Source organism: Oncorhynchus gorbuscha, linkage group LG10 (assembly GCF_021184085.1).
Source record: "Oncorhynchus gorbuscha isolate QuinsamMale2020 ecotype Even-year linkage group LG10, OgorEven_v1.0, whole genome shotgun sequence".
NCBI lineage: Eukaryota > Metazoa > Chordata > Actinopteri > Salmoniformes > Salmonidae > Oncorhynchus > Oncorhynchus gorbuscha.
This window is the reverse complement of record NC_060182.1, coordinates 1969118-1991617: the sequence shown is the minus strand read 5'-3', so window position 1 is coordinate 1991617 and position 22500 is coordinate 1969118. Positions and strand designations below refer to the sequence as shown.

The following is a 22500-nucleotide window of genomic DNA, read 5'->3' as shown; positions in this document are numbered from 1 at the left end:
TCATGCTTTCGCCGAAAAGCATTTTAATAATCTGACTTGTTGGCTGGATTCACAACGAGTGTAGCTTTAATTCAGTACCCAGCATGTGTGTTTTAATGAACGTTTGAGTTTTAACGAGTGCTATTAACATTTGGCGTAGTGCATTTGCATTTCCAGATGGGTAGATGAGACGCCTGCGTGTCGGGTGGGCTTAACAGGCTAAGGCGAGTAAAATGGTCAGAGTAAGGTGTTCTCTCATTTATGTCTGGAAGTAGCTAACCTTCACCAGTTAGCTTGAGCGCTTGACTGCCGTTGTGAGGTCAGACTCTCGGATCAACCCTCCTCCTCCGCCAGAGTGTCTCTCTGAATGTACAACCTGACAACGCTCTGAATGTACAACCTGACAACGCTCTGAATGTACAACCTGACAACGCTCTGAATGTACAACCTGACAACGCTCTGAATGTACAACCTGACAACGCTCTGAATGTACAACCTGACAACGCTCTGAATACTACAACTACTAGCTATCAACACTACTGAATGTACAACCTGACAACGCTCTGATAGTAATATTTCTACAGTAGTACCATCACAACACTACTACTAATACTAGCTATCGACACTACTACTAGCTACTACAATCAATAGTACTATTTCTACAGTAGTACATCACAACACTACTACTAATACTAGCTATCAACACTACTACTAGCTACTACAATCATTGGTACTACTGTAGAAATAGCACTATCACAACACTACTACTAATACTAGCTACGACAATCATTAGTACTATTTCTACAGTAGTACATCACAACACTACTACTAATACTAGCTACTACAATCAATAGTACTATTTCTACAGTAGTACCATCAACACTACTACTAATACTAGCTATCAACACTACTACTAGCTACTACAATCATTGGTACTACTGTAGAAATAGCACTATCACAACACTACTACTAATACTAGCTACGACAATCATTAGTACTATTTCTACAGTAGTACATCACAACACTACTACTAATACTAGCTACTACAATCAATAGTACTATTTCTACAGTAGTACATCACAACACTACTACTAATACTAGCTACTACAATCAATAGTACTATTTCTACAGTAGTACATCACAACACTACTACTAATACTAGCTACTACAATCAATAGTACTATTTCTACAGTAGTACATCACAACACTACTACTAATACTAGCTACTACAATCAATAGTACTATTTTTACAGTAGTACCATCAATACTATTACTACTTCAGTAAAAACTAGTTTTCCGTCTATTATATATGGTTGAGAATCCTAAAATACACCTCCCCCTGGATCAGTGGATGTAGCAGGCAGCCCACCTTTCTCTTCCCTAGTCCTCCTCCTCTGGGGAACCTCTCCTCCTCCCCTGGTCCTCCTCCTCTGGGGAACCTCTCCTCCTCCCCTGGTCCTCCTCCTCTGGGGAACCTCTCCTCCTCCCCTGGTCCTCCTCCTCTGGGGAACCTCTCCTCCTCCCCTGGTCCTCCGCCTCTGGGGAACCTCTCCTCCTCCCCTGGTCCTCTTCCTCTGAGGAACCTCTCCTCCCCTGGTCCTCCTCTGGGGAACCTCTCCTCCCCTGGTCCTCCTCCTCTGGGGAACCTCTCCTCCCCTGGTCCTCCTCCTCTGGGGAACCTCTCCTCCCCTGGTCCTCCTCCTCTGGGGAACCTCTCCTCCTCCCCTGGTCCTCCTCTGGGAAACCTCTCCTCCTCCCCTGGTCCTCCTCTGGGAAACCTCTCCTCCTCCCCTGGTCCTCCTCTGGGGAACCTCTCCTCCTCCCCTGGTCCTCCTCTGGGGAACCTATTCTCCTCCCCTAGTCCTCCTCCTCTGGGGAACCTCTTCTCCTCCCCTGGTCCTCCTCCTCTGGGGAACCTCTTCTCCTCCCCTGGTCCTCCTCTGGGGAACCTCTCCTCCTCCCCTGGTCCTCCTCTGGGGAACCTCTCCTCCTCCCCTGGTCCTCCTCCTCTGGGGAACCTCTCCTCCTCCCCTGGTCCTCCTCTGGGGAACCTCTCCTCCCCTGGTCCTCCTCCTCTGGGGAACCTCTCCTCTTCCCCTGGTCCTCCTCCTCTGGGGAACCTCTCCTCTCTCTGCAGCCTGGGCAGGGCTACCTCTGGCTGGAGTAGGACCAGGGATCGAGGGGGACATAGTATCCCTTTACCCACACGACCCGGACCGCACCCCTCCCCTCTCCCCCCACGCCTCTGACGGAACCCCGGCCGGTTGTCGTGGAGACGGCCCGGGGTCGCGAACTCCCGGACGCACGCCAGTCGGTCGACTTGGTCCCCGTGGCCGGAGGCAGCTCTGAAGTCATATCCTGTCCCCAGCTCCGCCTCTTTCTGTTCGTATCCGCGATAGTCCATGTAGCGGTGGTCGGAGGAGCTGTTGCAGTCTCCCCGACCCACCCTTCTGTTAGAGGGAAGAGGTGGAGAGACAGAGAGAGGGGGGGGGGGGGTTAAAGTACAGAAGAGACGACAGTAGGAACTCAGAGAGATAGAAAAGAACTTACCTTCTGTCATAGTTCATACTGGTCCACTGACTGTCTGTTCGCTCTCCTCCTCCTCTCCTACAGTCGCAGCATTTCCACACTATGAAACGCGCAAAAGTCATACAGTACATTTAGTATGAAAACTGACAGATAGCTAGCAACAGTTTTACACAGTGACCTACCCACCGAGCCTAGCCCTAGGCATTTTGATAGGCCAGCTACAGTACAGGCAGTGAATGAGACCAATAGCTAAATCAAATCTAATTTTATTGGTAGCGTACACAGATTTGCAGATGTTATGGCAGGTGCAGCGAAACGCTTGTGTTTCTAGCTCCAACAGTACAGTAATATATAATGCTTGTGTTTCTAGCTCCAACAGTACAGTAATACCTAATGCTTGTGTTTCTAGCTCCAACAGTACAATAATATATAATGCTTGTGTTTCTAGCTCCAACAGTACAGTAATATATAATGCTTGTGTTTCTAGCTCCAACAGTACAGTAATACCTAATGCTTGTGTTTCTAGCTCCAACAGTACAGTAATATATAATGCTTGTGTTTCTAGCTCCATCAGTACAGTAATATCTAATGTTTGTGTTTCTAGCTCCATCAGTACAGTAATACCTAATGCTTGTGTTTCTAGCTCCATCAGTACAGTAATACCTAATGCTTGTCTTGTGTTTCTAGCTCCATCAGTACAGTAATACCTAATGCTTGTGTTTCTAACTCCAACAGTACAGTAATACCTAATGCTTGTGTTTCTAGCTCCAACAGTACAGTAATATATAATGCTTGTGTTTCTAGCTCCATCAGTACAGTAATATCTAATGCTTGTGTTTCTAGCTCCATCAGTACAGTAATATCTAATGCTTGTGTTTCTAGCTCCATCAGTACAGTAATATCTAATGCTTGTGTTTCTAGCTCCATCAGTACAGTAATATCTAATGCTTGTGTTTCTAGCTCCATCAGTACAGTAATATCCGTAATTGCCTGTGGACACTGCCACATACGTCTCATGTCTGAGCTGCTAAATTGCGACTCCACTTTGTCTCTATACTGACATTTCGCTTGTTTGATTGCCTTGCGGAGATAAATATAAATACACTGTTTATATTCGGCCATAATCCCAAATCATCTTTCCATGTTTAAATGCGGTGGTTTCAGTTTTACGCGAATGCCGCCAGCTATCCACAGTTAGGGACTGTAGAAAACAGCCTCCAGCTATAGGTTACAGCCTAGAGAGAGACCACCCGTCCGTTGTGGGACCTAAATTACTAAAAGACTGTTGAATAGAGTATGGATCTAAATATTGGCCTCTTGGACAGCAGCGAGTGCTAGCTGTCAGCACACAGACAGACAGTCGTTCAACACTGTGGCCAGAGAGACACTCAGTACGATTCAGGTTGGTTGTCTACCTGCCGGAACATCGTGACACAGACCGGTTGATGTAATGTAATGCGCTGTTATAACAGACTACTGCTGTTAGTGCTGTTTCTGGTGTATGCCATGCTTCTATTTAGGTCACTGCTCCTCGAGTGGTATAGATAAGTAATAAACTGTCAGTACAAGTATAATATTGGGCAGGTTGATATAGAGATGTAGGTAGCTACAGTACAGGACTGGGCAGGCAGACCTTTCTGTTCCCCTGCAGAGACCTTGAATGACTCTCTCTCTCTCTCTCTCTCTCTCTCTCTCTCTCTCTCTCTCTCTCTCTCTCTACCTCTCTGTCTCTCTCTCTACCTCTCTCTCTCTCTCTACCTCTCTGTCTCTCTCTCTCTCTCTACCTCTCTGTCTCTCTCTCTCTCTACCTCTCTCTCTCTACCTCTCTCTCTCTCTCTGTCTCTCTCTCTCTGTGTCTCTCTCTCTGTGTCTCTCTGTCTGTGTCTCTCTGTCTCTGTCTCTGTCTCTCTCTCTGTCTCTCTCTCTCCATTTTGGCCCAAGGTGGTGTGAGAAACAAGACATAACAAAGATATACAGTACTGCTACTATCTCTAGAGCAGAAACAACTCCAGTCCAGAGAGTCGCGATGGACCGCTGGTGAATATCGACCCACCGGTACCGAGGAATAACATTTATAGATGTCCCACACAAGACACCACAACTGGCTGAACGACGTACTACTGATACACATAATCATATTGAACTGTAGCTAAATAGCTCGGATTGCATTCAAACATAATAGAGAAAGTAAAACGTTAATAGAACGAGTATTATTCAGTCCCGGTCTATGAGCTAATGTAAACACGACAAGCTCTCGGACCAGCCTTTGTTAACAGTTGAAAAGAATAATCGACAAAATACACATTTAATTTAATTTTTTTAACTCGACATTATTATTGTGCAAATTCTAAATATCTTACCTTCCTCGAGTTCAAGTAAAATGTGTTTTTGTTGTAATGATATTGATCTAGCTAGCTACATCTGCAGGTTTGTACCTGAGAGAATAGCGTCAGCTAGCGAGTTCGGTTCCATAAAATAAAAATGGCTTCCGTCAGTGCACAAAGGCGGATGTTGATGGTTGATTAGACTATCCGATTGGTGTACACAGCGCCGACGTAAGTTTCCCCGTGAATATGATTGGACGGCTGTGAATTAAGGTCCTTAGAACTACTGTCATCGAATAGCAGGACAGGACATAATATCTATATTATCTATCTATATTATAATAATTAATATAATTAATATATATATTATATCTATATATATGTTATTGGTCACATACACATGGTTAGCAGATGTTATTGGTCACATGGTTAGTAGATGTTATTGGTCACATACACATGGTTAGTAGATGTTATTGGTCACATACACATGGTTAGCAGATGTTATTGGTCACATGGTTAGTAGATGTTATTGGTCACATACACATGGTTAGTAGATGTTATTGGTCACATACACATGGTTAGCAGATGTTATTGGTCACATACACATGGTTAGCAGATGTTATTGGTCACATGGTTAGTAGATGTTATTGGTCACATACACATGGTTAGTAGATGTTATTGGTCACATACACATGGTTAGCAGATGTTATTGGTCACATACACATGGTTAGCAGATGTTAATGTTGTTGATGTTTATGGCCTTCCTGTGACATCGGGTGGTGTAGGTGTGCTGGAGGGCAAGTAGTTTGCCCCCGGTGATGCGTTGTGCAGACCTCACTACCCTCTGGAGAGCCTTACGGTTGTGGGCGGAGCAGTTGCCGTACCAGGCGGTGATACAGCCCGACAGGATGCTCTCGATTGTGCATCTGTAGAAGTTTGTGAGTGCTTTTGGTGGTGTGTGACCATTAACATCTGCTAACCATGTGACCAATAACATCTGCTAACCATGTGTATGTGGCCAAAAACATCTGCTAGCCATGTGTATGTGACCAATAACATCTACTAACCATGTGTATGTGACCAATAACATCTACTAACCATGTGTATGTGACCAATAACATCTGCTAACCATGCGTATGTGACCAATAACATCTACTAACCATGTGTATGTGACCAATAACATCTGCTAACCATGTGTATGTGACCAATAACATCTGCTAACCATGTGTATGTGACCAATAACATCTGCTAACCATGTGTATGTGACCAATAACATCTGCTAACCATGTGTATGTGACCAATAACATCTGCTAACCATGCGTATGTGACCAATAACATCTGCTAACCATGTGTATGTGACCAATAACATCTGCTAACCATGCGTATGTGACCAATAACATCTGCTAACCATGTGTATGTGACCAATAACATCTGCTAACCATGCGTATGTGACCAATAACATCTGCTAACCATGTGTATGTGACCAATAACATCTGCTAACCATGCGTATGTGACCAATAACATCTGCTAACCATGCGTATGTGACCAATAACATCTGCTAACCATGTGTATGTGACCAATACAATTTGATATGATTTGATCGGACTACTTTTTTTAATTGATCTAGTCACTGGTGCTTCCTGCTTTAGTTTTTGCTTGTAAGCAGGAATCAGGAGAATATAATTATGGTCATATTTGCCAAATGGAGGGAAAGGGGGAGCTTTGTATGTATCTTTGTGTGTAGAATATACGTACGTGGTCCAGAGTTATTTTCCATCTGGTTGCACACACAACATGGTATGTGTTGATAGAAATTAGGTAAAACTGATTGAAGTTTCCCTGCATTAAAGTACCCGGTTACTAGGAGTGCCACCTCTGGGTGAGCGTTTTCTTGTTTGCTTATGGCGGCAAACAACGCATTCAATGCTGTCTTAGTGCCAGTCTCTGACTGTGGTGGTATGTAAACAGCTACAAAGAATATAGACGAAAACTCTCTCGGTATGTAATGTGGTCTGCAGCTTATCATGAGAAACTCTACCTCAGGTGAGCAATGGCTCGAGACTTCCTTAGATATCGGCTGTTGTTTACAGAACGTTTCTTAAACAGAAGAAAACAGGGAGTGACCTAAATAATGATTACACCCTAGATCAGCTAGATGCAGGTAAGACTGTGCAAGGCGGTATTGAATGTGTCACTGTCTTGTCACCTTGATTACCACCAATTTCTCTCTCGACCTGTCAATCTACGCTATAAACTTTCATTTATAGGCTAGATCAGTGTTTGCCAAACTCGGTTCTGGCAACCTCAAGGGGTGCCCGTTTTGGTTTTTGCCACAGATTATACATATAATCAACTCATCATTAAGCGTTGGGGATGTAAATCAGCTGTGTAGTGCTAGCGCAACAAAAATAACAACGAACTGTGTCCCCCTTGGAGTCCCCAGGACCCCGTTTGAGAAACACTGGGCTAGGTTGTAGCAACCTCATGACTGGTAAGGGGAAATGACATTATCATGTCGTCGGCTAAACCTATGGAGGTCACTGAACTGGGTGAATGTGAATGACAGTAGTCTAAACCTATGGAGGTTACTGAACTGGCTGAATGTGAATGACAGTAGTCTAAACCTATGGAGGTTACTGAACTGGCTGAATGTGAATGACAGTAGTCTAAACCTATGGAGGTCACTGAACTGGGTGAATGGAATATGAATGACAGTAGCCTAAACCTACTGCTATACACACACACACACACACACACACACACACACACACACACACACACACACACACACACACACACACACACACACACACACACACACACACACACACACACACACACACACACACACACGGTTCATAACGTAAGACCCCCCTCTGATTCCCAACACGACTGTGTCATGTTAAACCTAAAAGGTGTATTGTTCTACATGTGGCTAGGCCCAAATTCCCTTCAACATCTTTCTCTCTATGAAATAAACTAGACAGCTGGGTTGACCAGGACAGGAAGCCACCGTAGACTGTTGGGATGAACCCCAGCCTGTACATTCCCCAATCCTCTGTTTGGGATGAACCCCAGCCTGTACATTCCCCAATCCTCTGTTTGGGATGAACCCCACCCTGTACATTCCCCAATCCTCTGTTTGGGATGAACCCCACCCTGTACGTTCTCCATTCCTCTGTTTGGGATGAACCCCACCCTGTACGTTCCCCATTCCTCTGTTTGGGATGAACCCCACCCTGTACGTTCTCCATTCCTCTGTTTGGGATGAACCCCACCCTGTACGTTCTCCATTCCTCTGTTTGGGATGAACCCCACCCTGTACATTCCCCAATCCTCTGTTTGGGATGAACCCCACCCTGTACGTTCTCCATTCCTCTGTTTGGGATGAACCCCACCCTGTACGTTCTCCATTCCTCTGTTTGGGATGAACCCCACCCTGTACGTTCTCCATTCCTCTGTTTGGGATGAACCCCACCCTGTACGTTCTCCATTCCTCTGTTTGGGATGAACCCCACCCTGTACGTTCTCCATTCCTCTGTTTGGGATGAACCCCACCCTGTACGTTCTCCATTCCTCTGTTTGGGATGAACCCCACCCTGTACATTCTCCATTCCTCTGTTTGGGATGAACCCCACCCTGTACGTTCTCCATTCCTCTGTTTGGGATGAACCCCACCCTGTACGTTCTCCATTCCTCTGTTTGGGATGAACCCCACCCTGTACGTTCTCCATTCCTCTGTTTGGGATGAACCCCACCCTGTACGTTCTCCATTCCTCTGTTTGGGATGAACCCCACCCTGTACGTTCTCCATTCCTCTGTTTGGGATGAACCCCACCCTGTACGTTCTCCATTCCTCTGTTTGGGATGAACCCCACCCTGTACGTTCTCCATTCCTCTGTTTGGGATGAACCCCACCCTGTACGTTCTCCATTCCTCTGTTTGGGATGAACCCCACCCTGTACGTTCCCCAATCCTCTGTTTGGGATGAACCCCACCCTGTACGTTCTCCATTCCTCTGTTTGGGATGAACCCCACCCTGTACGTTCTCCATTCCTCTGTTTGGGATGAACCCCACCCTGTACATTCCCCAATCCTCTGTTTGGGATGAACCCCACCCTGTACATTCCCCAATCCTCCTCCTCTAGGCCTCATGACACAGTTTCATATCAAACCCACCCTGTCCACATTATCTTTCCACATTAACACCTACACCCCTCTTGGCATTACCTAGCCCCTACACCCCTAGGCATTGTGTCGTCATGTTGTGTTGCTACCATGTTTTGTTGCTGCATGTTGTGTTGCTACCATGTTTTGTTGCTGCATGTTGTGTTGCTGCATGTTGTGTTGCTGCATGTTGTGTTGCTGCATGTTGTGTTGCTGCATGTTGTGTTGCTGCATGTTGTGTTTGCTACCATGTTGTGTTGTCATGTTGATACCATGTTGTGTTGTTATCATGTTGCTACCATGTTGTGTTGTTGTTATGTTGATACCATGTTGTGTTGTTGTCATGTTGATACCATGTTGTGTTGTTGTCATGTTGCTACCATGTTGTGTTGTTATCATGTTGCTACCATGTTGTGTTGTTGTTATGTTGATACCATGTTGTGTTGTTGTCATGTTGATACCATGTTGTGTTGTTGTCATGTTGATACCATGTTGTGTTGTTGTCATGTTGATACCATGTTGTGTTGTCATGTTGATACCATGTTGTGTTGTTATCATGTTGCTACCATGTTGTGTTGTCATGTTGATACCATGTTGTGTTGTTGTCATGTTGATACCATGTTGTGTTGTTGTCATGTTGTTGATACCATGTTGTGTTGTTGATACCATGTTGTGTTGTTGTCATGTTGTTGATACCATGTTGTGTTGTCATGTTGATACCATGTTGTGTTGTCATGTTGATACCATGTTGTGTTGTCATGTTGCTACCATGTTGTGTTGTCATGTTGATACCATGTTGTGTTGTCATGTTGCTACCATGTTGTGTTGTCATGTTGATACCATGTTGTGTTGTCATGTTGCTACCATGTTGTGTTGTTGTCATGTTGATACCATGTTGTGTTGTCATGTTGATACCATGTTGTGTTGTTGTCATGTTGTTGATACCATGTTGTGTTGTTGTCATGTTGATACCATGTTGTGTTGTTGTCATGTTGATACCATGTTGTGTTGTCATGTTGCTACCATGTTGTGTTGTCATGTTGATACCATGTTGTGTTGTTGTCATGTTGATACCATGTTGTGTTGTCATGTTGATACCATGTTGTGTTGTCATGTTGATACCATGTTGTGTTGTTGTCATGTTGTTGATACCATGTTGTGTTGTCATGTTGATACCATGTTATGTTGTCATGTTGATACCATGTTGTGTTGTTGTCATGTTGATACCATGTTGTGTTGTTGTCATGTTGATACCATGTTATGTTGATACCATGTTGTGTTGTCATGTTGATACCATGTTGTGTTGTTGTCATGTTGATACCATGTTGTGTTGTCATGTTGATACCATGTTGTGTTGTCATGTTGATACCATGTTGTGTTGTCATGTTGATACCATGTTGTGTTGTCGTCATGTTGATACCATGTTGTGTTGTTGTCATGTTGATACCATGTTGTGTTGTTGTCATGTTGATACCATGTTGTGTTGTTGTCATGTTGATACCATGTTGTGTTGTTGTCATGTTGATACCATGTTGTGTTGTTGTCATGTTGATACCATGTTGTGTTGTTGTCATGTTGATACCATGTTGTGTTGTTGTCATGTTGATACCATGTTGTGTTGTTGTCATGTTGATACCATGTTGTGTTGTCATGTTGATACCATGTTGTGTTGTCATGTTGATACCATGTTGTGTTGTCATGTTGATACCATGTTGTGTTGTCATGTTGTTGATACCATGTTGTGTTGTTGTCATGTTGATACCATGTTGTGTTGTTGTCATGTTGATACCATGTTGTGTTGTCATGTTGATACCATGTTGTGTTGTCATGTTGATACCATGTTGTGTTGTTGTCATGTTGATACCATGTTGTGTTGTCATGTTGATACCATGTTGTGTTGTCATGTTGATACCATGTTGTGTTGTCATGTTGATACCATGTTGTGTTGTCATGTTGATACCATGTTGTGTTGTTGTCATGTTGATACCATGTTGTGTTGTTGTCATGTTGATACCATGTTGTGTTGTCATGTTGATACCATGTTGTGTTGTTGTCATGTTGCTACCATGTTGTGTTGTCATGTTGTGGTCCTTCTGTAGCTCAGTTGGTAGAGCATGGCGCTTGTAACGCCAGGGTAGTGGGTTCGATCCCCGGGACCACCCATACGTAGAATGTAAGCACACATGACTGTAAGTCGCTTTGGATAAAAGCGTCTGCTAAATGGCATATATATTGTTGTCATGTTGATACCATGTTGTGTTGTTGTCATGTTGATACCATGTTGTGTTGTTGTCATGTTGATACCATGTTGTGTTGTCATGTTGATACCATGTTGTGTTGTCATGTTGATACCATGTCGTGTTGTTGTCATGTTGATACCATGTTGTGTTGTTGTCATGTTGATACCATGTTGTGTTGTCATGTTGATACCATGTTGTGTTGTTGTCATGTTGATACCATGTTGTGTTGTCATGTTGATACCATGTTATGTTGATACCATGTTGTGTTGTTGTCATGTTGATACCATGTTGTGTTGTTGTCATGTTGATACCATGTTGTGTTGTTGTCATGTTGATACCATGTTGTGTTGTTGTCATGTTGTTGATACCATGTTGTGTTGTCATGTTGATACCATGTTGTGTTGTCATGTTGATACCATGTTGTGTTGTTGTCATGTTGATACCATGTTGTGTTGTCATGTTGATACCATGTTGTGTTGTTGTCATGTTGATACCATGTTGTGTTGTTGTCATGTTGATACCATGTTGTGTTGTTGTCATGTTGATACCATGTTGTGTTGTTGTCATGTTGATACCATGTTGTGTTGTCATGTTGCTACCATGTTGTGTTGTCATGTTGATACCATGTTGTGTTGTTGTCATGTTGATACCATGTTGTGTTGTTGATACCATGTTGTGTTGTTGTCATGTTGTTGATACCATGTTGTGTTGTCATGTTGATACCATGTTGTGTTGTCATGTTGATACCATGTTGTGTTGTCATGTTGCTACCATGTTGTGTTGTCATGTTGATACCATGTTGTGTTGTCATGTTGCTACCATGTTGTGTTGTCATGTTGATACCATGTTGTGTTGTCATGTTGCTACCATGTTGTGTTGTTGTCATGTTGATACCATGTTGTGTTGTTGTCATGTTGTGTTGTTGTCATGTTGATACCATGTTGTGTTTTGTTGTCATGTTGATACCATGTTGTGTTGTCATGTTGCTACCATGTTGTGTTGTCATGTTGATACCATGTTGTGTTGTTGTCATGTTGATACCATGTTGTGTTGTCATGTTGATACCATGTTGTGTTGTCATGTTGATACCATGTTGTGTTGTTGTCATGTTGTTGCTACCATGTTGTGTTGTCATGTTGATACCATGTTGTGTTGTCATGTTGATACCATGTTGTGTTGTCATGTTGCTACCATGTTGTGTTGTCATGTTGATACCATGTTGTGTTGTCATGTTGCTACCATGTTGTGTTGTCATGTTGCTACCATGTTGTGTTGTCATGTTGCTACCATGTTGTGTTGTCATGTTGCTACCATGTTGTGTTGTTGTCATGTTGATACCATGTTGTGTTGTCATGTTGATACCATGTTGTGTTGTTGTCATGTTGTTGATACCATGTTGTGTTGTTGTCATGTTGATACCATGTTGTGTTGTTGTCATGTTGATACCATGTTGTGTTGTTGTCATGTTGCTACCATGTTGTGTTGTCATGTTGATACCATGTTGTGTTGTTGTCATGTTGATACCATGTTGTGTTGTCATGTTGATACCATGTTGTGTTGATACCATGTTGTGTTGTCATGTTGCTACCATGTTGTGTTGTTGTCATGTTGATACCATGTTGTGTTGTTGTCGATACCATGTTGTGTTGTCATGTTGATACCATGTTGTGTTGTCATGTTGATACCATGTTGTGTTGTTGTCATGTTGATACAATGTTGTGTTGTTGTCATGTTGATACAATGTTGTGTTGTTGTCATGTTGATACCATGTTGTGTTGTCATGTTGATACCATGTTGTGTTGTCATGTTGATACCATGTTGTGTTGTGTTGTCATGTTGCTACCATGTTGTGTTGTCATGTTGCTACCATGTTGTGTTGTCATGTTGATACCATGTTGTGTTGTCATGTTGTTGATACCATGTTGTGTTGTTGTCATGTTGTTGATACCATGTTGTGTTGTTGTCATGTTGCTACCATGTTGTGTTGTCATGTTGATACCATGTTGTGTTGTCATGTTGATACCATGTTGTGTTGTTGTCATGTTGATACCATGTTGTGTTGTTGTCATGTTGATACAATGTTGTGTTGTTGTCATGTTGATACCATGTTGTGTTGTCATGTTGATACCATGTTGTGTTGTGTTGTCATGTTGCTACCATGTTGTGTTGTCATGTTGCTACCATGTTGTGTTGTCATGTTGATACCATGTTGTGTTGTCATGTTGTTGATACCATGTTGTGTTGTTGTCATGTTGTTGATACCATGTTGTGTTGTTGTCATGTTGCTACCATGTTGTGTTGTCATGTTGATACCATGTTGTGTTGTCATGTTGATACCATGTTGTGTTGTTGTCGATACCATGTTGTGTTGTTGTCATGTTGATACAATGTTGTGTTGTTGTCATGTTGATACCATGTGGTGTTGTCATGTTGATACCATGTTGTTGTCTTAGGTCTTTTTTTTTACCCCATTTTTTCTCGCTAATTACCTGGTCTCCAATTGGTAGTTACAGTCTTGTCTCATCGCTGCAACTCCCATACGGACTCGGGAGGCGACGGTCTGGAGCCATGCGTCCTCTGAAACACGACCCAACCAAGCCGCACTGCTTCTTGACACAATGCCCACTTAACCCGGAAGCCAGCCGCACCAATGTGTCAGAGGAGGAAACACCGTAACACCTGGCGACCGTTTCAGCTTGCACTGCGCCCGGCCCGCCACAGGAGTCGCTAGAGCATGATGGGACAAGAACATCCCCGCCGGCCAAACCCTCTCTAACTCGGACAACACTGGACCAATTGTGCGCCGCCCCATGGGCCTCCCGGTCACAGCCAGCTGCAACAGAGCCTGGACTCGAACCAGGATCTCTGGTGGCACAGCTAGAGAGGCTCATGTAGTGTTGTGTTGTCTCTCTTGTCATGATGTGTGTTTTGTCCTATATTTTTAATCCCAACACCCGTCCCCGCAGGAGGCCTTGTGGTAGGCTGTCATTGTAAATAAGAATTAGTTCTTAACTGACTTGCTTAATTAAATTAAAAATATAAAGTCCAGTGCGCTTTCGAATGTGCCCCAAAAGCTCAAGTGGCAGAGTCGATATCGTTGCTTATAAACCCAGGGTACACTACTTTCGGTCCAATCTGAAGTCCCAGCCCACTTTGGCTTGCCACGCTCTAGCAGCATAGAAATAGAGAACTAGATCTATCTTTAGAAGTGTCTGCAGATTTGTTAAATTAACTTGAAAATAAATACTTAGTGAAAATATAACGTCATACCAACTCACCAGTTTAATTTACGTTTGCACTTGACAAGAAGAAGCGAAACAAAACATTTTAATCAAATGAATTAAGTTAAATAAGAAAGGAAAAACAAACAAGTGATTATGTAAAGAAATTATCATTTCAATAACTGTAAATTTAGAAAAATGTCATAAACACCCCTTTGATGCACCTAGTTGGTGTTTTATAAAAATGTATATATATATAACAGCATAAAAATAAAAAGCAACTTTCTACTCAGCGTAAATTAATGTTTCTACCAGGACAGACGTTGTCTAGACTATTATAACACATTCTGAAGGCTTCTCTGGAAAGCAGTCTGTCCGATAGTTGGTGTGTAGCACAAGTCCGATAACATGTTTGTCGATATGTTTCCTCATGGTTGTGTGTGTGTGTGTGTCCAGTGATAACTGTCTGTTTGAACTGAAGGTCTACACACACACACACACACGCTCCTAGCTGAGCTGGCTAGGAACCCTCCTACACTGGTCTTCTCTTTCTCCTCTCCTCACCCAAGCCGTCTATTCCATTATTCTGTCTTTCTACTCCTTTGTGCCGTCTTTGTCCCAGACTCACTCACTCAAACCTCAAGTAGTCCAACATCAGACCAGTTGGTTGAGATGCTGGTTGCTTGGTTACAATAGCGCTACATCACAGCTGTTTGTAATATTCCATTTGTAGTAACAGCTGTAGCGATTGGCTGCTGAAAGCTCTGCTTGTAGTAACAATTTTTCTGATTGGCTGCTGAATGCTATGCTTGCAGTTACAGCTGTAGTGATTGGCTGCCCGATGGTTCATTTCCTGCGTTGGTAGAAGAGGACGTAGGCCTGAGCAGACTGCAGTTGGTTCTCTGATATAGGAGTCACACTGAATGGGAGGGAGAGAGAGCAAAAGAGAGAGCAAGCGAGAGCGAGAGAGCGAGAGAGCAAAAGAGAGAGCAAGAGAGAGAGCAAGAGAGAGCGAGAGAGCGAGAGAGCGAGAGAGATTAACAAAAAAACATCAATGTATTGGATATGCATTCTAAGCTGTTTGCTACGATGTTGAAACCACCCAACGTGATGTAGCCATGTAGTATAATTGTTTAATTTTAACCTTTATTTAACCAGGCAAGTCAGTTAAGAACAAATTCTTATTTTCAATGACGACCTAAGAACAGTGGATTACCTGCCTTGTTCAGGGACAGAAAGACATATTTTTACCTTGTCAGCTCGGGGGATTCGATCTAGCGACCTTTACTCGTCCAACGCTCTAACCACTAGGCTACCTGCCTCCCCAGAAAGGGTGTGAGAGCCTGCGTTTGTGTGCGTCTGTGTGTCACTGACCAGGAGTCGTTGTAACAGCACCATCCTGATCCGTCGTCCTCCAGGCAACAGGCTGTGTAGTGGCCCATGTTGACTGTCCCACTGTGGTTACACACTGCATACAGATCATACAACACAGGACCTGGAGAGAGACGGGAGTCCATCACCTCGCTTATGGATACATGACTACACAAATACAAAATGGCTAAAGGAGAGAATGAGATCAGAGAAAAGGGAGAAAGGTCATGGGAAATATAAAGAGAGCAGGGAGGGAAGGAGGAGGGAGAAAGACAGAGGTCATGGTAAATATAAAGAGAGCAGGGGAGGAGAGAGAAAGACAGAGGTCATGGTAAATATAAAGAGAGCAGGGGAGGAGGAGGGAGAAAGAGAGGTCATGGTAAATATAAAGATAGCAGGGAGGGAAGGAGGAGGGAGAAAGACAGAGGTCATGGGAAATATAAAGAGAGCAGGGGAGGAGGGAGAAAGAGAGGTCATGGGAAATATAAAGAGAGCAGGGGAGGAGGGAGAAAGACAGAGGTCATGGGAAATATAAAGAGAGCAGGGGAGGAGGGAGAAAGACAGAGGTCATGGGAAATATAAAGAGAGCAGGGGAGGAGGGAGAAAGACAGAGGTCATGGGAAATATAAAGAGAGCAGGGGAGGAGGGAGAAAGACAGAGGTCATGGGAAATATAAAGAGAGCAGGGGAGGAGGGAGAAAGAGAGGTCATGGGAAATATAAAGAGAGCAGGGGAGGAGGGAGAAAGAGAGGTCATGGGAAATATAAAGAGAGCAGGGGAGGAGGGAGAAAGACAGAGGTCATGGGAAATATAAAGAGAGCAGGGGAGGAGGGAGAAAGACAGAGGTCATGGGAAATATAAAGAGAGCAGGGGAGGAGGGAGAAAGACAGAGGTCATGGGAAATATAAAGAGAGCAGGGGAGGAGGAGGGAGAAAGAGAGGTCATGGGAAATATAAAGAGAGCAGGGGAGGAGAGAGAAAGACTGAGGTCATGGGAAATATAAAGAGAGCAGGGGAGGAGGGAGAAAGAGAGGTCATGGGAAATATAAAGAGAGCAGGGGAGGAGGGAGAAAGAGAGGTCATGGGAAATATAAAGAGAGCAGGGGAGGAGGAGGGAGAAAGAGAGGTCATGGGAAATATAAAGAGAGCAGGGGAGGAGGAGGGAGAAAGACAGAGGTCATGGGAAATATAAAGAGAGCAGGGGAGGAGGAGGGAGCGATAGAAAGAAAGAGATGCTGGGTTCGAGCCCAGGCCATGTCGCAGCCGGCTGCAACCGGGAGGTCCATGGGGCGACGAGCAATTGGCCTGGCGTCGTCCGGGTTAGGGGATGGTTTGGCCGGTAGGGATATCCTTGTCTCATCGCGCACCAGCGACTCCTGTGGCGGGCCGGGAGCAGTGCACGCTGACCAGGTCGCCAGGTGTTATGGTGTTTCCTCCGACACATTGGTGCGGCTGGCTTCGGCTGGGTTGGATACGCGCGGTGTTAGGTTGTGTTTCGGAGGACGCGTGACTTTCGACCTTAGTCTCTCCCGAGCCCGTACGGGAGTTGTAGCGATGAGACAAGATAGGAACTACGAAACATTTGGAACCACGACGTTGGGGAGCAAAAAGGGTGTAAAAAAAATAAAACACTTTTTTATAAAAAGAAAGAAGAGAAATGGAGATACAGTATAACGACAAAAATTGTACAGAGTGAAAGACTGACCAGGGGGATTTTGATGCCACCTGTTTAAACCACTTCAAAATCAGACTAGACGAAGAGGAGGAGACAGGTTTTAAAGCCTCGAGACAATTGAGACATGGATTGGGTATGTGTGCCATTAAGAGGGTGAAGGGGCAAGACAAATGATTGAAGTGCCTTTGAACGGGGGTATGGTAGTAGGTGCCAGGAGTGTCAAGAACTGCAACGCTGCTGGGTTTTTCCACGCTCAGTTTCCCATCAAGAATGGTCAACTGTGGGAAGCATTGGCGTCAACATGGGCCAGCATTCCTGTGGAACGCTTTCGACACCTTGTAGTGTTCATCCCCCACTGAATTGGGGCTGTTCTGAGGGCAAAATGTTCCTAATGTTTTGTACGAGAGACAGAGACGAGAGAGACAGAGAGGGAGAGACAGAGAGGGAGAGACAGAGAGGGAGAGACAGAGAGGGAGAGACAGAGAGGGAGAGACAGAGAGGGAGAGACAGAGAGGGAGAGACAGAGAGGGAGAGACAGAGATTACCACAGTCGACCGGTCCGTAGGGCCCCAAATCCAGGCTGGTCAGAGGGAAGGAGACACACACTGTACTCCTACACACCATATACCGCGACATGGCAAACCGGTTCAGATCTAATACACTGATGTTAAGGTCTTTGACGTCAACCACTACTGCAAGTGAGGTAGGTAGATGAGGAAGTGTTGCTAAGTTAGCGTTACTAAGGATACGCATGACGATGACCTGTGGGAATCTCTGGATGGTCAGCCTCTTGGTGCTCTCTGTCCGTCTGTTACACCTCTCGCACATCTGCAACACACACACACACACACACACACACACACACACACACACTGAATGGAGGAACAATGTCACAGGGTGTTGATATTCTCCATCCATGAAAACTGTCTTTCTCAATGGTTTTTTACTCTCAGAGAAAAACGATCAGACCTTATGTTCAAATACTTTTTGAGTGTTTGTTTGAGTCTGCCTGGAGTGCCAATGGGGTCCTAACCTAATGGGCGGGGTTTGAAGTTTTTTGGGACCTTTCTATTGGTTTATTAAGCCTGGCCAGCTCTCACAGGCATAAAGACAAAGCATTTGAAATGAACTTTTCAAGGTGTCTCCCGTAAGTACATGGAGTAGCCAGCTGGGGAGTACATGGAGTAGCCAGCTAGGGAGTTCAACGCTGGGGAGTACATGGAGTAGCCAGCCAGGGAGGTCAATGCTGGGGAGTACATGGAGTAGCCAGGGGTTCAACGCTGGGGAGTACATGGAGTAGCCAGGGGTTCAACGCTGGGGAGTACATGGAGTAGCCAGCTGGGGAGTACATGGAGTAGCCAGCCAGGGAGTTCAACGCTGGGGAGTACATGGAGTAGCCAGCCAGGGAGGTCAACACTGGGGAGTACATGGAGTAGCCAGCCAGGGAGGTCAACACTGGGGAGTACATGGAGTAGCCAGTCAGGGAGGTCAACGCTGGGGAGTACATGGAGTAGCCAGGGAGTTCAATGCTGGGGAGTACATGGAGTAGCCAGCTGGGGAGTACAAGGAGTAGCCAGCTGGGGAGTACATGGAGTAGCCAGCTGGGGAGTACATGGTGTAGCCAGCTGGGGAGTACATGGAGTAGCCAGTCAGGGAGTTCAACGCTGGGGAGTACATGGAGTAGCCAGCCAGGGAGGTCAACGCTGGGGAGTACATGGAGTAGCCAGCCAGGGAGGTCAACGAAGGGGAGTACATGGAGTAGCCAGTCAGGGAGGTCAACGCTGGGGAGTACATGGAGTAGCCAGCCAGGGAGGTCAACGCTGGGGAGTACATGGAGTAGCCAGCCAGGGAGGTCAACGCTGGGGAGTACATGGAGTAGCCAGTCAGGGAGTACATGGAGTAGGCAGCCAGGGAGGTCAACGAAGGGGAGTACATGGAGTAGCCAGTCAGGGAGTACATGGAGTAGCCAGTCAGGGAGGTCAACGAAGGGGAGTACATGGAGTAGCCAGTCAGGGAGTACATGGAGTAGCCAGTCAGGGAGGTCAACGCTGGGGAGTACATGGAGTAGCCAGTCAGGGAGGTCAACGCTGGGGAGTACATGGAGTAGCCAGTCAGGGAGTACATGGAGTAGCCAGCCAGGGAGGTCAACGCTGGGGAGTACATGGAGTAGCCAGCCAGGGAGTACATGGAGTAGCCAGCCAGGGAGGTCAACGCTGGGGAGTACATGGAGTAGCCAGTCAGGGAGTACATGGAGTAGCCAGCCAGGGGGGTCAACGCTGGGGAGTACATTGAGTAGCCAGCCAGGGAGTTCAACGCTGGGGAGTACATGGAGTAGCCAGTCAGGGAGTACATGGAGTAGCCAGCCAGGGAGGTCAATGCTGGGGAGTACATGGAGTAGCCAGGGAGGTCAACGCTGGGGAGTACATGGAGTAGCCAGGGAGGTCAACGCTGGAGAGTACATGGAGTAGCCAGTCAGGGAGGTCAACGCTGGGGAGTACATGGAGTAGCCAGTCAGGGAGTTCAACGCTGGGGAGTACATGGAGTAGCCAGCTGGGGAGTACATGGAGTAGCCAGCTGGGGAGTACATGGAGTAGCCAGCCAGGGAGGTCAACGCTGGGGAGTACATGGAGTAGCCAGTCAGGGAGGTCAACGCTGGGGAGTACATGGAGTAGCCAGTCAGGGAGTTCAACGCTGGGGAGTACATGGAGTAGCCAGTCAGGGAGTTCAACGCTGGGGAGTACATGGAGTAGCCAGCTGGGGAGTACATGGAGTAGCCAGCCAGGGAGGTCAATGCTGGAGAGTACATGGAGTAGCCAGTCAGGGAGGTCAACGCTGGGGAGTACATGGAGTACATTTAAATTTAAGTAATTTAGCAGACGCTATTATCCAGAGCGACTTACAAATTGGTGCATTCACCTTATGACATCCAGTAGAACAGTCACTTTACAATAGTGCATCTAAATCTGTAGACAGGGAGGTCAACGCTGGGGAGTACATGGAGTAGCCAGTCAGGGAGTACATGGAGTAGCCAGTCAGGGAGTACATGGAGTAGCCAGCCAGGGAGTTCAACGCTGGGGAGTACATGGAGTAGCCAGCCAGGGAGTTCAACGCTGGGGAGTACATGGAGTAGCCAGTCAGGGAGTTCAACGCTGGGGAGTACATGGAGTAGCCAGTCAGGGAGTTCAACGCTGGGGAGTACATGGAGTAGCCAGTCAGGGAGTTCAACGCTGGGGAGTACATGGAGTAGCCAGTCAGGGAGTTCAACGCTGGGGAGTACATGGAGTAGCCAGTCAGGGAGTTCAACGCTGGGGAGTACATGGAGTAGCCAGTCAGGGAGTTCAACGCTGGGGAGTACATGGAGTAGCCAGTCAGGGAGGTCAACGCTGGGGAGTACATGGAGTAGCCAGTCAGGGAGTTCAACGCTGGGGAGTAATAGAGCTGCTTCTTCTGGTTGTTAGGGATGGACAAAAAAGCTGTGGTTATTAGGGATGGACAAAAAGCTGTGACACAAATCAGCCCGTGAAGGACTGAAGTTGCCCACCCATGAGACGATAGTACTGGGAGGTAAAGTCGTTAAATTATGCAATAATTTATCTGTGTATAGAGCTGCAACAAATTGAAACGGGCCTCAGGGCCCTGAGGGAGTAGCCAGTCAGGCCCTGAGGCCCCCTGACGTTTCAATTTGTTGCAGAAGCAGCTCTATGTCGCTGTCCTCTGGGACATTGTAATGACTTGATTCCAACCGGAAAATACACAGATAAATTATTGAATAATTTAACGACTTTACCTCCCAGATTGGTCAAAATAAGTAAAGGTATTAGAGATAGAAAGACATGGATGAATTCACACTGTACTCCTACACACCATGTACCGCGACATGGCAAACCGGTTCAGATCTAATACACTGATGTTAAGGTCTTTGACGTCAACCACTACTGCATTATGGCTATCGTCTCATGGGTGGGCAACTCCAGTCCCTCGGGGGGCTGATTTGTGTCACAGCTTTTTGTCCATCCCTAACAACCACAGCTTTTTGTCCATCCCTAACAACCACAGCTTTTTGTCCATCCCTAACAACCACAGCTTTTTGTCCATCCCTAACAACCACAGCTTTTTGTCCATCCCTAACAACCACAGCTTTTTGTCCATCCCTAACAACCACAGCTTTTTGTCCATCCCTAACAACCACAGCCTTTTGTTCATCCCTAACAACCACAGCTTTTTGTCCATCCCTAACAACCACAGCTTTTTGTCCATCCCTAACAACCACAGCTTTTTGTCCATCCCTAACAACCACAGCTTTTTGTTCATCCTAACAACCGCAGCTTTTTGTTCATCCCTAACAACCGCAGCTTTTTGTCCATCCCTAACAACCACAGCTTTTTGTCCATCCCTAACAACCACAGCTTTTTGTCCATCCCTAACAACCACAGCTTTGAATTGCCCACCCTTTACTAGCTTATACGATCAGATCTGTTTGACCGCCCCGAGAGATGACCGGCCCCGAGAGATGACCGGCCCCGAGAGATGACCGGCCCCGAGAGATGACCGCCCCCGAGAGATGACCGCCCCCGAGAGATGACCGCCCCCGAGAGATGACCGCCCCCGAGAGATGACCGCCCCCGAGAGATGACCGCCCCCGAGAGATGACCGGCCCCGAGAGATGACCTATCAGCAGGGGACAGCATAGAGACCCCGAGATGTCCTTCTGTAGCTCAGTTGGTAGAGCATGGCGCTTGTAACGCCAGGGTAGTGGGTTCGATCCCCGGGACCACCCATACGTAGAATGTATGCACACATGACTGTAAGTCGCTTTGGATAAAAGCGTCTGCTAAATGGCATATATTATTATTATTATTATAGATGACCGCCCCGAGAGATGACCGCTCCGAGAGATGACCGCCCCGAGAGATGACCGCCCCGAGAGATGACGTCAACAGCTGGACCCTATTGCTTTGTTCCTGAACATCCCAACTCATCAGGCTACACTGACAAG

The 22500-nt window shown here is 45.8% G+C and overlaps 2 protein-coding genes across 6 annotated transcripts in view; both read right to left on the bottom strand.

The window, feature by feature from the left end:
* rbm10 (RNA binding motif protein 10) overlaps positions 1 to 1596 on the bottom strand; it is a 37503-nt gene extending 35907 nt beyond the window's left edge. For 3 of the 4 annotated variants that reach the window (XM_046364740.1, XM_046364742.1, XM_046364743.1), the window contains exons 1-2: positions 1582 to 1596; positions 1349 to 1371 (exon numbers count right to left, since the gene is read on the bottom strand). The gene's annotated coding sequence lies outside the window, so the exon portion shown is untranslated. Of the gene's footprint in view, positions 1 to 1348; positions 1404 to 1581 lie in introns of those variants that run through there. The other variant, XM_046364741.1, reaches the window with a different exon arrangement.
* A 12894-nt stretch (positions 1597 to 14490) lies between these two features.
* Positions 14491 to 22500, bottom strand: part of usp21 (ubiquitin specific peptidase 21) — a 44322-nt gene continuing 36312 nt past the window's right edge. For both annotated transcript variants that reach the window (XM_046364747.1, XM_046364746.1), the window contains exons 9-12: positions 18254 to 18332; positions 18050 to 18157; positions 15835 to 15955; positions 14491 to 15379 (exon numbers count right to left, since the gene is read on the bottom strand). In XM_046364747.1, the coding sequence (XP_046220703.1) occupies positions 15307 to 15379; positions 15835 to 15955; positions 18050 to 18157; positions 18254 to 18332 (381 nt within the window). In that variant the 3' untranslated portion in view covers positions 14491 to 15306. The remainder of the gene's footprint in view (positions 15380 to 15834; positions 15956 to 18049; positions 18158 to 18253; positions 18333 to 22500) is intronic.